The 18134-nt window shown below is 37.8% G+C and overlaps 1 protein-coding gene across 4 annotated transcripts in view; it reads left to right on the top strand.

Annotated features, from left to right (window-relative positions):
* The window catches only part of cntn5 (contactin 5), a 1396083-nt gene that overhangs the window by 1322162 nt on the left and 55787 nt on the right, over nucleotides 1-18134 (top strand). For all 4 annotated transcript variants that reach the window (XM_051926456.1, XM_028800281.2, XM_051926458.1 and 1 more), the window contains one exon: nucleotides 18063-18133. In XM_051926456.1, coding sequence (XP_051782416.1) covers nucleotides 18063-18133 — 71 coding nt within the window. The remainder of the gene's footprint in view (nucleotides 1-18062; nucleotide 18134) is intronic.

Here is an 18134-nt window from a genome sequence, read left to right on the forward strand (position 1 = left end):
CGTTTCTATAAACTTAATTTAAACTTACGTTTTACACCGTGCTTTATTTCCCTTATGAACATGCTTGTATGCTTCACTCGCTCCCTTCTCAATTGTTTAATTAATTTTTTGCTCTTCGCTGTTTGCGGCTCTTCCTTCATTTCCCCCTACTTCGTTCTTTTCTCTCGCGAATATGTTATTGCAATCCTTAACGGGAGCGTTTCAATAAACTGATTGAAAATAGTTTTGCATTTACCTTTTTAGTAAAAGGCGAGCTTTTAAGCCTGAGAAATCACCCCGTAAATGCACACGTTTAATTGCACATGTGTTAATATGTATGGTTACACAGTATTAAAAGACAGTGAACAACGTCAGTTACCTTTGTTCCCGCGTTTGATAAAAGGCGAGCTTTTAAGCCTGAGAAATCACCCCGTAAATGCACACGTTTAATTGCACATGTGTTAATATGTATACTTACACAGTATTAAAAGACAGTCAAAAATTAACGTCATTTACCTTCGTTCCCGCGTTTGACTCGTGCTGTAAATCTCTACCTTGTTTTTAGTTCACGTGATTACGTAGGAGGCGTGATGATGCGATACGTGACTCCGCCTCCTCTATTACAGTGTATGAACAAAAAATATGTTCCAGTTATGACCATTACGCGTAGAATTTCGAAATGAAACCTGCCTAACTTTTGTAAGTAAGCTGTAAGGAATGAGCCTGCCAAATTTCAGCCTTCCACCTACACGGGAAGTTCGAGAATTAGTGATGAGTGAGTCAGTCAGTCAGTCAGTCAGTCAATCAGTCAGTCAGTCAGTCAGTGAGGGCTTTGCCTTTTATTAATATGTATAGATTTGGAAACATAATAGTATCTTCTGAATTTTTTCATTTCTATCCTCAATATTCTGTTATTGCCATCTATATCTATGCTTGGTTTTATGATTCTTTATTATTTCACATTCCTATCAGTTCATAATTAAGTTATTAGTATTTTATACATTTTACTGTTTCTATGCCCTACGTGCCATCATGATAACCATTTTATCCATTCCATAAGAAAAGCAAAATGACTTGCAGAATACAAGCCATAAATACTACTATACTACATAGTAGTGAGAGGCATCATTTCTATAGTTTTTTTTGCATTGGAGTTGTAAATTTGGAAGTGTTTCCTGGAAGCAGTATTGTTGCACTGAAATTACAACCAGTTCTAGGAATCAAAAAAGCAAATAAATAACAAATAAAACATATGAATGGGATTTTTTTCCATAGCTTTTTTCTTTTTAACAGTTCAAAGAATGGATCAATCACCAAGTACTTTTTTATGAATATGCCCAATCCTAGATATTAGCTTGACTTGTTTTATAACAATGTAGTTTATGATGGAAACAACAGAATATGTTTTTAAAGAAATAAAGCCTGGACATTCCTTTCTAGTACTAAGAGCTATAGCCAGTAGAAATAGCAAAAACTAGGTAATATAGCAATGTTGCCTTGAATATTACACTTGACAAAGTTACTCTTCCACTATATCACTCACTTTTATTTGGTTACAATCAAGGTTAGTGAACAATGACCCTATTCATCAATCCACAGGTTTGTCCTTCTGACACGACCTGTCCAATTACTTGAACTCAATCAAATTCAGAGGAAGCAGGAATGAATGAGTCCAGTATCTCAGTCAGCACTCTGTAGCAGTCTGATCCATCAAAGTAAAACATTTTATAAAGGTCACATCCATAGATGTGAAGCTTTAAATTAATTGTCTTCAAAAATCACTTTACAGTACTACAGGTTTATATTTATTTTATTTATTTTTTTTACTATTTTTTTTCTACTGATATTAAGATTATGCAGCTTGGCACAAGTAGCATGGTTATGGAGCAGGAGAAGTAAAACACTAGTTGGAAATTAGAACCAACTGGTAATCTCCTCCAAGTTTTGGCAAATATGTTCTAGCAAGGGTGCCTAAATGAAGGAGATGGTCCTAGGGTATTGGAAGAATGCAGCAGAATTCCCTCAAGTTAAAAAGGTGACAGCCAAGAGTTCAGTTTTTTGGCATAAGAGCTGTGGGAATGCTGGAGCTACTTGGGCCACCAAAGACAGCTCTGTTGGAACAAGCCCTGAACATCTGAAAGGCAATCCTGAACGTGATTTTTGTTAAAAGGCCACTGTCTGGTGGTTGATGTTGATCTAGGAATTTAGAGGTGAGTTGGATTAAAAGGGACAACTGGAAAGGAAGTGGTGCAAGTAGAATGATAGATACAGAGTTTGTGTTGTCTGGATTACATACAGCTGGCATAACATTCTTGAACTTGGATCCTCAATAGGCATGTATCGTGATGGACTAGAGTGAATGAGAACACACAACAACAAGAGATGATGCAAAACAGTCCACTGTGCTTTTATTTGAAGCAGTGCCCCAAAACAAAGTACAGTGCAGTGAAGTTTCTTCCTTAAATGATCAATAAATAATGCCTTAAAAGCAAGGAAAAAATCAAAAGTCAGAATCACCCTTAAAATTCTTTGGTCAGTGCTCAGTCTCATACTTTTGCATTGCCTCACTCACGCATCTTCAAGGCATGCTCAAAGGGGCCATGACTCTGGTGAAAGCAGTCCTCCAGCTTCAGTCCTCGCCACCAGCCCTCACAACCGCCATGACAAGCTGAGCCCAACACTGTCTTCCCTATGCCTTGGCATCCACTGGATCCCTAGGAGCTCCTCATCTACTCCTATCTCTTTCATCATTCTTTGATATCCACCAGGATACACTAAGTCCAACTATGTCCTCCATATCACCTCAGCGTCAGTAAGAGACCCACAATTGCTTCTGCTCCCCACTGCACAGCAACAGTGACCCAGTTTACCTTTGGAGCACCTCTCATGCAGCTTCACCACAGGGTTTCCCCCTTGCTGCTTTATGGCCTTCTCACTATTGCTAGCTCCCATTCAATTCAGTTCACTTCCTTTCTAACTTTCTTGATTTTTCTCAAACTTTTCCATTCAATCACCCTTTTTCTTACATCATGTCTATCCTACTCAAGCTGTTTACAGTATATATTCTGTTGGTGCATATGTGCTCCGCACTAACAACCCTGGAATGTCAATGAGGAAACTGCCCTGGCTGATTGCATGTGTATATGCAAAAGTGAACAGCCAATTTCCTCATTAACAACTCCAGGGCTGCTTAGCTTCTCAGCTGCAGGTACCTACACCCATGGAGCCTGAGCTGCACTGTTGTTATTTAAAAACTGGCGCGCTGCCACAGACCCCTTACTCTCTTTATCACAGAAATGCAAGGCAGAAGAGAGTGTTTGGTCTGGCTTTTTGGGGCAGCTGTTTATTTATTTAAAACTTTGTAGATCTATGTTCTTACTTTCACTCTTGTTTGTTTTTAGGTACTATTGGCAGTTGTAAACTAGCATGGTGTAAATGAGTGAAGGTCTGTGCTTGAGTCTGTCTTGCATCAGATTGCCACCTACTCCAAGGCTGTTTCCTGACTTACACTGGATACTTCTTGGCTGGGATAGGTTAGACCAGAATTGCATGTACTGTATGTAGAATATCTTTTCAGTATATCTGAATTTGTTAGTGCTCTTTGTTCTTGATTATGGAGGAACATTGTGGTGCACAAGTCACATCACATTAAATGAAGCAATCTGAACACCAAACACACCGCTAATAAGCTAAATTAACCCTTGGGATAAATAAAGTACTATCTACTAACCTTCACTGCCTAATCAATAAATAATCAAGGTGGAAATGAATACTCTGCTTATCCAAAGGCAATGTAATTTTTAATCCTTTATTCGCCATATACAATTTCATGTATTAGGAATTTCTCATTTTTGCATTCCCCAAGTTACTCTCCAGAGAAACATGGAGTTTTGGGGTCAGAGCGCAGGATCAGGTATTTGTACAGCACCTCTGGAGCATTTGCAGGGTAAGGGCCTTGCTCAAGGGCCCAGTGGAGTAGCATTCCTTCTGTCACTGCCAGGACTGGAACCGGCAACCTTCGAGGTGCCAGCCCAGATCCTTAAGCCAGACAGCCACCACTCCGTCCTTGCTATTCCTACAAAATAATACGTCACCTAAACAGAACATTCTTAAATGTGCATACCCTTCCTATCATACAAAAGGTACTGTAGATATTTAGAGTTGTGGAAAAGAGTGCATATAAGCAGGACACAGCACTTCTAATATTATGGAAACATTTTTAGGAATTAGATAGATAGAAATTTAAAATCTAAAGTATTAATAATTGTGTGGTAAGCTAGTAATTTCAGATTTTATATTTTTATCAGTATTATAGTGTACTATATGAACTCTACAACTTATTTAGTTCACAGCTAGCCAATGTATACACCTTTCCAATGCATTAGTACCAATCCGGTTCAAACACAGCCTGTGATAGCAGCCCAGGACAAACCTCCTCTTAAAGGTTGTGTTTCATAAATTGTTTCATAAAGAAAAATCCTCCTTATTACACATCAGGATGTGAGCCATCCGTTAAACCTTCTGATGTCATCAGTATTTTTAGGAGTGGTGAGTTGCACAGGTAAAATACCACCTTGTTATCATTCAGTAAGAATAAACTACTGACTCTCCCCAGTATCTCATGTTCTTTGCTTTGTGTCTTCATTTTTACTTTAGGCATATATAAATGTTTGTGTGTATAGAGCAGTCCGCCCTGTTCATACTCAACCACAGATACTAGGTGGTAAATACATGCATTTTTAAATTTTTTCAGCACTTGCATACACCTAACTTCTCACTACAAAAGAGCTATTGGCAACAAATGCAGCCACGCAACAATGATGTCATGCTAATGACACAGATGAAGAGACATAATGTCAAAAGGAAGCAAACACCACAGCTCAACAATGTGCAAGTGAAACACCTCAGCTACGGAGGGCAAGGCTTGAAGTTTTCACTAAAAATATTGTCTGTCTGGAGGTTTTTTCTTGAGATAAAATTAATAGGACTCATATGCCAGCGATACGGCTAAGATATGGTATCGCCAGTGTCTTACGAAAGCCAGTGGGGCAGCAACCACAAGTAGGTCCACGTCCTCTGCCCTGGGTAATTTTTAAGTGTTAGCTGATGCCTCTCCATGTTCACGAATATAGAAAAACTGCTAGGGAGTCTTAGGGTTGTTTTTGTCCCAAAGACAACACGCAGCCAGTTATCATATAAAAATAGATATTATTGCAATACTTTATGCTGTAGCCAGGTAGTGGCACTTTTACTCTGAGTTTCTAGAAGCTACGCAGTGACTCATGTGAGCTTGCTTTATTTACACAGGTAACACCTGTCATTTGCTCTTATTTATGCCATTCTTTATTTATTGATCTATTTTTGAAGCTGCACAATAATTATTGTTTTAATCAGTAATTATATTGATTTACTCCTAACAGCCAGATTCTACAAAACATCTCAGGAGCTTATCTAACTTATCTTTGATAGTTCCACTGATGACCTCACACAATGTTTCTACATGTGTTAAATGAGATGAACATACAGTGCCACACAGTGAGCTACAAGAACACTTTAATTCAGTGTGTTTCTAATTTCAAGCACAATTCATTTAAACTTATTACACAGAGCTAAAACAATCCATATGGAGCAGTCATACATAGCATGGAATACTGTATTTCACCTTTAATAGTGGTTTTGTTTTAATTCATTCTAGAATATCCTTAATGAATGTAATGAAATGGAAAATTTTAAACAAACAGCTATATTGTTTATAATCACAGTTATTATATCACAGTATAAGTACCAACTAAAACATTATAAGGACTGCTATTTACAGTATTTGCTAATGAGGAAAGCATTACATGAAAAATGATAGACAAAAAAAGAAAATAATGACGCAAGTTATTTTATGAGTCAAAAGGAAATTTATTTCGAAAATGAGAAGTGAACTACTTTTTAGATTGTCCCCATTATGTGAAACTGTTATTGGACAGTGTTTTATGTTTTTTTTTTATCCTGACAGATGTTACTTATTATCAATGTTTAATTTAATTTAATATTGTTTTTTTGTATCAGTAAGGTGCTTCTGGAGTATGTGAATTTCCCCTTGGGATTAATAAAGTATCTATCTATCTATCTATCTATCTATCTATCTATCTATCTATCTATCTATCTATCTATCTATCTATCTATCTATCTATCAGTATACAGTGCCCATCTCTTTCTTATGGGGTTTTGTGTTAAGAATCACTTTGGCTCCTCAGAGTTTCCATTCATTTTGCTTTGCAGATTGAGCTGTGCCTTTTTATGTTTTAATATCATCACACGCAGATAAACTGTAAATACTGAATGTAATAGAATATTTTGGGAAACTAAGCTTTTTTGATATTACTTTGTCTCCAACTTCAAACACATATTCTACATCAGTAGTTAACTGCCCTGCTCCAGGCATGTAAGTGTATCTTCTTATTTTCTTTTCATTTCATTTTTAAGCTACTGAATAATAATTAGCTTGATGATTCATTAATTCATTTTTCCAAGTGGCAGTGTGCCATTTGGGGTAGTGCAGGTATTAGATCCTGTGCTAGAGAGAAGAGCATTTCCTTCAGGAACATGTCATTAATTTTTGCCATTTACTTTTTCTTTTAACACATTATTAATTTGATTATTACATTTGTTTTTGATTCTATGTGCTCTTAATTTTCAGTTGTTTATGCTTTTTATCATTATTTCAGTGATATCATTATGTCGTCATTTTTTGTATCTTTTCTTGAGTGTGCTGTCATCCTAGATATTTGTTTCAATGGATGCTGGCATTTTTGAGTGTTTGGTCACTACAGTGCTCTATGGTTTGTGTGTCAGAGCAGCCAACCTTTAAGAGACTAGTGCTTAAGCAAATAAAAAGACTATTTAGGAAAGACATTCTAGTTTTGGACTTCATTTTGTTTCACCTTTGATTTTGGCTTTTTCCTTGAACTTCTGGTGAAAGATATAATGGCTTTCTGTTATTGCTAAATGAAAACTTGCGAGTCCAAAGGATATTTTCAAGTAAGATTTGGCCAGGAGATGTAGAGAGTATTCAAAAAAGGGTCAAACAAGGAATAGCCATTTAAACAGACAGAGGTCTGAGGACAAAACCACCAGATGACAAGCCAAAACAGTGAGTAAAAATCATACTCAAAATAACTAGAAAACAACAAATGAAAGAATCTTACTGTAAAAATTGCTACTACTCACAAAGATGTGTTTAAATTTCTATAAATGTAGAAGCAAATGATAGATCAAAGATATCATCCAGAACTCCAGTGATTGATCACTAGTGACATGTTTGGTGAAATCGCAGAAATGTTTGGGAACTTTGCCAAAGTCTGCAAAATGCATTGAAGTTAATTGGCAATAAAGATTATAGTTGATTATAATGGTTGTGGAAAAGGCGCTATATCAGCGCTGACCCAACACAGACTGACACTGGAGGCACACGTAAAAATAAATAAACTTTTATTTTTCTTCACCTGGGGGTCTTCCCCGTGTCCCTCAATCATAACACAGTCCCACACTAAGCACAGACAAACACCAATCTCTCTTCTTCTAAATCCTCCACTCCTCTCTGGCAGCTTTGTCTCCAATTATAGTCCACATGGAAGTGCTCCAGGTGTCTGATGACCTACCTCCGGCTGTACCTCTGGGTGTGGTGGAAGAACTGCCCACATGGGCTCAGGAACCACTGCACCGCCCCCTGGTGGTAGCCACGGACCCCAACAGGCTTGAGTTCCAACATCCCATGCCCATGGCCCCAATGCAACCCAGAGGGGCTGCCATCTAGCATTCTGGGGAGAGATACTGTCCTGACCAGGCTTGCTTCCCCGGTCCATACAATGAAGAGGCGTCCCAGCCAGGCAAGAACCCTGGCCATCTGTGACATGGTGTAATAGTCAATGAAGTGTCCCAGTGGACCGGGGAATATACAATATATATATATACTGTATATATATTGTATATGATAGCCTCTGGGCAAATAGAACTGGCTTGTTCCATAGTATGAAGTTGCAGCTCCAGGCGTAGCTGGAATGTTTTGTTTGTTTCCTATGCATCTGTGCAGATACTTTGAACTTTTTTCGTCCATCAAGAGTATAGAAACACCTTGTAAATAGTAATAAATGTTTTCTTTTTATTATTTCACAGGGTCTCATGTTTTCTGACTCAGGAAGTGGAAGGGTGGGCTTGTTTTGACTCATCGCTTTGATACATGGCTAATTTTACATGCATAATTAGCCACGCGGTGCTGCGTGAGAGACTGTTGAAGTGCACAGGGATCGGTATTATATATACAGTGGCAAAATTCATAATGTCATTATGGTCAGCTAATTAATCCCTCAAATGAAAAAACTGTACGTTTTTTTTGCTTTATTTCTTTAAACACATGTGGGGGGCAGCAATCATACGGTACGCTTGCATAACAGTTCTACACATTGCTACCTGGCTGCTAAAACTCTGTGATGTCACACTGTCTTCACAAAGCATCATGGTGTGCCTAGAGAAAAATGTATGTCAAAGCTGGTCTGGACAGTGAATTTCCAGGTAAATATTTGGCATACACTATTGATCACATGGCAAGCAACAAACGTAATAAGCACAAACAATATTGCTGCAGCCACAAAAATAGAACAGATAAAGCAACAGTGTCCATTGTAAAAAAGAATAAGTCACCTAGTAATGAATACCCATAGTATTCATGGTAATCTGATGCATTATTCCATAAAGCTAAAGCTCCACTGCAGTCCTAAATGTACCTGAAATTTTTATAAAAATGACTAGACAAAAGGGTGAATTTAGGGTATACAGCATACTGGGGACATTGTTGCTGTTTTTTTTACCATTTTCTGTCTCCTGAAATTACCACAATCCTCCATACATCTTAAAGATCTAGTTGTCTTACTTAAAAGATCCCCAAATTCTTATTTGGAACTGTGCTTTGCCATCTAATGGCCTTGAGAAAATTATCTGACTTTGTGACATTCTTCCATCATTAAAAATGCCAACATAATTCTATCCGCATCAGGAATTAACCTATGTGTTGCACAGCATTGGCCTAGCAGTGTTTTAATCTCTATTCATAATTTAAAACAGATCTCTCAAAGAAGTGAAAGAAACTATCATGATACCGCTATTATGTGTCACCTGTACTCTATCATCCAGGTTGCCACATTCTGTCTCTCCTATATTGTCACTGTATTCTATATCTCCTACATTTTCCTTATGAAGCACCTATTTAACCTGCACATACACCTTTATTCCTATGGGCAGTAACCTTCAATTCACAATGGTAAAACCAAGTATACTTTCACTACCAGTGGATGATTCTCTGTCTTTTGTAGGGATTTTGCTGTGCAGTGTCCATTTTGGGTGGCACCATTCCCAGCGTGGCAACCCATTGTAAACTGGGTAATTCAATATATTTTATTAATCATGAAGAACATTGTGCCTCATCTTAAGATGGCTTAAATAGCAATAAATAGATAAATTTAAACATTCATGTGTAAAAAGAAAACTGTAGTATTAGCAGATTTTTGGATGTGGCTAGAAAAGACATATGGGTAATATCTAGAAAAAAATCATTGCGGAAGCAGAGCTATCATGTCAACAAGGTATATGTAGCCCAGGGTGGAGTCAAAGAGTCAGTGTAGTACAGAAAGTTCTAGAAAGCAAGAATTAAGAGGTGGATCTTTAGCCTTGATTTAAATGTTACAGTGGAGATTCAAAAACAAACCTTGAAGGAGAGTTCTGTATGAACAGGGCATTTACCAAGAGCTTCGTAAAGAAAGTTTGGAACAGCTATGTGCAAGAATAATATCAGATCTTAGTTGTCTCTGAGTTTTATATGGAGTGAATAGCCTGAGGAGAAGTCTTTGGGCGTGAGATTGCAAGCCAGAAAAAAAAATCTGTAAATATATTCTAAATACTCCCCTAAATATTGCCTGTTTAAAATTTCAATATTATCCTACTATTTTTCTGAATGTGGCAGTTGCAGTTAAAAATGCAAATCTAATTTAATTTACAAAAAAGGAAATTTTAAATCCAAAGGTTTTATTTCTTATTGCTATAAGAAATCCAGAAATCCTGAGACCTGAGTGGCTGTACTTTATTTTTAAGCCTAGCTGTCAACTGCTATTACATTTTTAATTGGCTGCAAAGATGAACATGAGCTAGTAACATGAATTTAAACATGTTCTGTATTTGAGTTAAAGTAGCGAGTTATCCTTTGTGCCTTGAGGCTTAGCACCAGCCACATTATCAATTCATGGAGAACACATTTCTAGTACTAAATCAGATGCATGCACTGAAATCAGTACCAGGAACAAAAATGTGAACACCTCATTTACCTACAGAAGCACAGGGATCCATATACTCATAAGTGCTAAGGGTCTCAGGCATGTTATGTTTCACCATGTCTCATTTTCTATAATTTTCAAATGACAAAGCTGTGTTTTTCTCTGTCTAATTTGCTTAATTTATTAAGAAAAATTATAGCCGCTACTAACTGACAGAGGTAGGTCTTCTATTTGTTGGTTTTAAAAATCATGTTATTAAATCTGTTTCTAGCTGTTTCACATATTTTTCTAACTTTGTACTACATTCAAAAAATGTAGTGTACATTTTTTTATATATGTACACTGCAACATCTCCCTTGTATGTAGTTTGATGAAAACTATTTAAAGACAGTCATTTTATAGAAATGTATTTTGCTGAAAATGAACAAGACACCTTTCTTCTTCTTCTTTTGGCTGCTCCCATTAGGGGTCGCCACAGCGGATCATCTTCATCAATATCTTTCTGTCCTCTGCATCTTGTTCTGTTACACCCAACACCTGCATGTCCTCTCTCCATAAACCTTCGTTTAGGCCTTCCTCTTTTTTCTCTTGCCTGGCAGCTCTATCCTTAGCATCCTTCTCCCAATATACTCAGCATCTCTCCTCTGCACATGTCCAAACCAGCGCAATCTCGCTTCTCTGATTTTTGTCTCCCAACCGTCCAACCTGAGCTGACCCTCTTGCTGATATCCATCTGTCACAAATCACTCCTGACACTCTTCTCCACACATTCCACCCTGCCTGCACTCTCTTTTTCACCTCTCTTCCACAATCTCCATTACTCTATACTGTTGATCCCAAGTATTTAAACTAATCCACCTTCGCCAACTCTACTCCCTGCATCCTCACCATTCTACTGACCTCCCTCTCATTTACACACATGTATTCTGTCTTATTCCTACTGACCTTCATTCCTCTCCTCTCTAGAGCATATCACCATCTCTCCGGGGTCTCCTCAACCTGCTCCCTACTATCGCTACAGATCACAATGTCATCAGCAAACATCATAGTCCACAGGGACTCCTGTCTAATCTCGTCTGTCAACCTGTCCATCACTATTGCAAATAAGAAAGGGCTGAGAGCCAATCCCTGATGTAATCCCACCTCTACCTTGAATGCATTCGTCACTCCTACTGCAGACCTCACCACTGTCACAATTCCCTCGTACATATCCTGTACAACTCTTACATACTTCTCTGCCACTACCGACTTCTTCATACAATACCACAACTCTTCTCGAGGCACCCTGTCATATGCTTTCTCCAAGTCCACAAAGACGCAACGCCTTCTGGCCTTCTCTATACTTCTCAGAGCAAACATCGCATCTATGGTGCGCTTTCTTGTCATGAAACCATACTGCTGCTCACTAATCATCACCTCACTTCTTAACCTAGCTTCCACTACTCTTTCCCATAACTTCATGCTGTGGCTCATCAATTTTATCCCCCTGTAGTTACTACAGTCCTGTACATCCCCCTTATTCTTAAATATCGGCACCAGTACACTTCTTCTCCACTCCTCAGGCATCCTCTCACTTTCCAAGATTCCATTAAACAATCTGGTTAAAAACTCCACTGCCATCTCTCCTAAACACCTCCATGCTTCCACAGGTATGTCATCTGGACCAGCGGCTTTTCCATTCTTCATCCTCTAAATAGCTGTCCTTACTTCCTCCTTGCTAATCCGTTGCAATTCCTGATTCACTATCTCCACATCATTCAACCTCTTTTCTCTCTCGTTCTCTTCATTCATAAGGCTCTCAAAGTACTCTTTCCATCTGCTCAACACACTCTCCTCGCTTGTGAGTACGTGTCCATCTTTATCCTTTATTACCCTAACCTGCTGCACATCTTTCCCAGCTTGGTCCTTCTGTCTAGCCAATCGGTACAGGTCCTTTTCTCCCTCATTAGTGTCCAACCTCTCGTACAACTCATCATACGCTTTTTCTTTAGCCTTCGACACCTCTCTCTTCACCTTGTGCCTTATCTCATTGTACTCTTGTCTACTTTCTGTATTTCTCTGACTATCCTACTTCTTCTTCACCATCCTCTTCCTCTGTATACTCTCCTGTACTTCCCCATTCCACCACCAGGTTTCCTTTTCCTCCTTCCTCTGTCCAGATGTCACGCCAAGCACCCTTCTTGCTGTCCACCCTTACTCTATCTGCAGTAGTTTCCCAACTGTCTGGTAATTCTTCACTACCATCCAGTGCCTGTCTCACCTTCTCCCTAAACTCAACCTTGCAGTCTTCCTTTTTCAACTTCCACCATTTGATCCTTGGCTCTGCCCTCACTCTCTTCCTCTTCTTGATCTCCAACATCATCCTACAGACCACCATCCTATGCTGCTTAACTACACTTTCCCTTGCCACTACTTTGCAGTCTTCAGTCTCCTTTAGATTAACTCTTCTGCATAACATGTAATCTACCTGTGCGCATCTTCCTCCACTCTTGTACGTCACTCTATGTTCCTCCCTCTTCTTAAAATACGTATTCACCACAGCCATGTCCATCCTTTTGGTAAAATCCACTATCCTCTAACCTTCATCATTCTTCTCCTTGACACCATACCTATCCATCTCCTCCTCGTCTCCACTGTTCCCTTCACCAACATGCCCATTGAAATCCTCTCCAATCACCACTTTCTGTCACTTGGGTAAATTGTTCATCACTTCATCCAACTCACTCCAAAAATCTTCTTTCTCACCCATTGCACACCCAACTTGCGGTGCATATGCACTAACAACATTCATCATCACACCTCCAATTTCATTCTTCATAATCATTACTCTGTCTGGCACTGTTTTCACCTCCAGAACACTCTTGACATACTGTTCCTTCAGAATAACTCCTTCCCCATTTCTCCTCCCATCCACACCATGATAGAACAATTTGAATCCACCTCCGATCCACCTGGCCTTACTCCCCTTCCGTTTAGTCTCTTACAAGCACAATATATCAACCTTCCTTCTCTCCATCATATTGGCTAACTCTCTCCCCTTACTAGTCATACTGCCAACATTCAAAGTTCCTACCCTCAGTTCCACTCTCTCCTCTACCTTCCTCCTCTCCTTCTGCCTCCAGACACGTCTCCCCCCTCTTCTTCTCTTTCTTCTTCTTTTTCAGCCAACAGTAGCCCAATTTCCGCCAGCATCCTGTTGACTAACAGTACTGGTGGCGGTCATTGTTAACCCGGGGCTCGACCGATCCGGTATGGAAATTTGTATTGTTGTCCGCATATTGATTTGGCAAAATTTTACACCGGATGCCCTTCCTGACATAACCCTCCCCATTTATCCGGGCTTGGGACCGGCACGAAGAAACACACTGGTTTGTGCTTCCCCTGTGGCTGGGTTAACAAGATACCTTTCTGATTATTTCTGTTTAGTTACTGTCATAATGCCTCACAGTACAACAGAACATCCAGTGACATCAGAGTGTCTGGTACATTCTAAAGTGCAGCAAAGAGTGATCAATAAGCATAACAATGACAAAAAACAACATTATAATGTAACCCATACAACAATGTTTACAACAATGTAATTTGTATATATGATTTTGACTGATTTAATTGTAATTTGGTGACTTTATAGAAAAAAGAAAACAGAAGCAAAGAAAAGGAAAGAAAAGAAAAAGCCCCAACCAACGTCACTAATGCAGCTCAGAAAAGAGATGGGATGGACACTGTACACAGTGTATATGCATAACACCAAAGGGGACTGTTTTATTTACCATACACTAAACTGGACATGTGTATCCCCCTCTTATCTTGCATGCACGGAACATGCTATAAAAATTTGCAGAGATATTTACATTATGATTTGCATCATATTAACACCTTCGTCTAGGATATCAAAAATGCTAGTGCCTATACTGACTATACATGTAGTTCACAATATTATTTATTTTCTACAAGATGCTGTTTGTGACTTAATTAATTCATCACAGTACATACACCAAGTACTGAAACGCTTACACTGTGCACTGAAATAAATATGCTATCTGTTGTATTAATAAACAGTCAACAAACTTTACTCACTTTGCTAGTTTTTTCATTCTCAGATTGTGACAGTACATGCATCATATGTTTATGCTTTGTCTTATATACCATATACAAACATTTACTGTAGTGACTTAAATGTAATAGACCTGTAACAGCTGTAAAAATCAAGAAAGTTGTGAATTTGTGTGTTTTATGCTGTAAACTTTCTGCCGATTAGAATGTAGACTTTAGCATTACTCTGATTCACACTGTGGTGTGATGTTGTATTGAAAATCTCATGACACATATTATTCTCCTCATAACACAGAAAAATCTGTTAATTTATATTTTACAGATAGATTCCATTAAAGATAGATCTATATTCCATTGTTAATTTCTCAAAACCACTTTTTCCAATTCCAGGCCTTCTGGATCAAGGAGGTGTGGGAGTGCATTTCAGTATTTACTATAATCATTTCAAAAATTCAGTTTATTGCATGGAATGCCTACATGTGCAGCCTGTAAATGTTATTGCTTTTTGTAGTAAGTTAAAGTAAAACAAGATTTAGTGTTACAACTTTATAATCTGGCTATGGTTATGATAAAAAAATTGAAGTTTGAACATACAACTGATGAAAAATAATGAGTGAGTGAAAGATGAAAATGAAAATTATTAACATGTAATACAGTAATTATAGTAATCCACCCAACCATTTCTAAACCTGCTTTATCCTGAGGAGGGTTGCAGAAAAGCTGGAACATATCCCAACAAGCATAGGACACAAAGCAGGTGGACATAAATACTCAAAATTCCCATTATTAAACTTATTACCACTTTAATTTCAAAAGAATACAGTTTTCTGTAGAATTGTGTTTAAAAAATGATCATTATCACGAGCCAAAGTCAGTCACTAGGAAAAGCAGTAATTGATCTACGACTGGAATGTTTTACTCATGGCCAATTGTATGTAACATGTTCAAGAGTAGGGCGTTCCAGTGAAGTAATAAAATTAACCCCTGGTGTAAAAATAATAATAATGTATACAAAAAAAGTACTTACTTAGTTACTTATTACTAATGATACATCAGTCTTAGGAAATTTAACACATCTAGTAAATAATATGGGATAGTATAGTAAATAAATAGTAAATAGTAAATAAATGTGCAACAATATGTGATTCAAATATAAATATTCAATGCTATTTTAGTATATCTCACTTCACTGAATATGTACCAGAATGTATCTACATATTTATACCTCTTAATGACAATGCACTACAAAGCCTAAAGTTTAACAATACTGTCCTTAACTTGTATTTAGCACAGGGAGTTTGAAAAAACCAACATACTATTAGTCATTTGTATCATTTCTGTAAGCAGTCTAAATATGGACAGTGATGAATCCACTATGACTCCAAAGTCTTTTTCAGAAGGAGCCATAGACCAATCTGAAATGATTTTGCTGTTTCTACTTTAGCATCACCTTCCAGCTTAGCAAGTTTGTTAGTTCTGTTTTTTTTTTTTTTGGTTTAGTTTTTTGTTTTTTTTTATCATGTTTAGGAATTGAAATCAGTGTCTGCCTCAGCATCAAACTTTGAAGGGACACTACCTTTAGCACTGTTCACATTGGTAAACTTCCTGACGCCATAGCTCATTGGTTTCTGTGTTTAAGCCAATTTCACATTATTATGCATACTGCACCTTTCCTGACAAAATAGCAGTTGAAATGCAGCTAACAAAATCTTTGCTTAACAGTAGTACTGAACTACAGAAAACTGTAGGGTTTCATGGGTGTTTACAAAAGGCAAAGTCAACGGTAAGCAGATATAAGCAAAATGGCTGACCCCCCCCCCCCCCCCCCCCCCCCTCCATGGACTGTCTATTTTCATAATCATAAACTGAAGCAAAGGAAACTGGTCTTTAGTAACTGAGTAGAGTTTTATATGTTTATACCATATTTTTGGTCTTCAAAAAGTTTACTAAGTGTACTAAAATATAAATTACAAGTTTCTAGCATTTGTAATTTAAACTGTTTATTTTTTTCTTTAGAAATAAGTTAACATGGATGTAGTAAACTCACAAAATCAAGAGTCATGCTATCAATGCATTCCATTGCTAGAGAATAATGCACCATTGGATACTCATTCATAAGTAGTTGATATCTACCAGGACCTGTCCCTATCCTATGCTACAGTGAAGAAATCAGCAAAGAAATACTGTAGCGGCAGGACTTTTCTTGAAGTTTGATGTCAACAATTAAAGAAATTATTGCCAAACCATTATAGAGAGTCAAAGAGTAATGATACATGAAATAGAAGACACTATAGGGATTGGGCATTGGTCAGTTCAATCCATGAAAACTTGGTGATATTCCAATACCAATGAACTTCAAGATGTAAGCTACTGCTCGCAAGATCATGTGCATTTTTGTTTGTAGCCCATAATAATTACCAATGCTTCGAAAAGCCAATATAAGTCAGTCACTATTCTGCTGATTTCCTTTGGCTTTTGTGGTCGTTAAGCAGGAAAAGTGACAAGGAAAACTGTCAACCATTTCCCTTCTGCTTCATAACAGTACACCTTATTTACTGCATAGGTTAGAAAAGTTGACATGCCCACTATATTCTCCAGTGAAGACCCTGTGTAAGTTCGAGATGACGGAGAGTACTTACTTTTTGAATACAGTATCTTATCGGAGATTTTAGCTTTACTCATGATTAAGTGAACCAGTAAGCCCACATATTAATGGTGTTTTGGTCTGCCACTGTACACTTCTCATACCACACTGTGACACTAATAGTCACCATCTTCACAACTGTATAAAAAGTTATTAAACTAAAGATCCTGGAGAAGTGATTGATCAATCTCAGCTTCCTCAAAACTAAAGGCACTATTAAACCAACTTAACAAGATAGGTGATGCTCCGTGATGTTGACCTCTATGAACCTAAAGTCAAAAACTCTACCGAGTAGCACCATTAATATCAACAGTGAACATGATTAACTCTTAAGTCTCTGGATGTCAATAATCAGCTACATTGTTTGGCTAAGGAACAGATTTTAGTTTAGTAAGGAGTTTAATTTCCTCACTCTGTACTGTCACAATGTTGTTGGTTGTCAGACTCACTAGCAGTGTTTCCACTGCAAACATTATGCTGATCGACATGTAAGTTGCATTGCTCAAGTGTTTAGAGACAATTAGATTATAACTTCTTTAGCCTGAGAGCCTAATGTCTACCAGGCAGGAACTCATGGCTGTAGTAGCTTCAGGTGGACAATGGTGTTAAAAGCCAGTTCAGAGTCAGTAAGCAACATTTCTACACAAATGATCATTTGTGAAAGTGAGTTGTTGCAGTTCCTTATGTGTCTAGTATTCTGGATGGTCAAAGTACTTCACAATTGGATTGAGTGTCACAGGACTATACTCATACAGAAATGATGATGGCTGTCTTAAAACCAGTAAGTACTATGGTCTCAGCAAGTAATATTTTTATCACGTCACAGATTAGCAGATCAGCTCGCACTCTTGAGTGCACAGTTGAGGATGTCCTCTCATGTCAGCTCATTTTGACCATGAATAGTGGCAGATACATGTCACTTTTGGTGTAGCTGTGGGTTTGTAGGCTGTTTGTGTATTTCAGTTATTGTATTTGCACAATTCTCTATCAGATTTAAGGCTATCAAAAAGAATAAATGTAGATTATTGCATTTATTACTGGATTTTTTATATATTTTCTGTTTTTATTATTTTCAGTTCCATCAGTAGCACCTGCTAATGTGAGTGGAGGAAGTGGACGGCGCCATGAATTAGTAATAACATGGGAAG

Source organism: Erpetoichthys calabaricus, chromosome 4, assembly GCF_900747795.2.
Source record: "Erpetoichthys calabaricus chromosome 4, fErpCal1.3, whole genome shotgun sequence".
Lineage (NCBI taxonomy): Eukaryota > Metazoa > Chordata > Cladistia > Polypteriformes > Polypteridae > Erpetoichthys > Erpetoichthys calabaricus.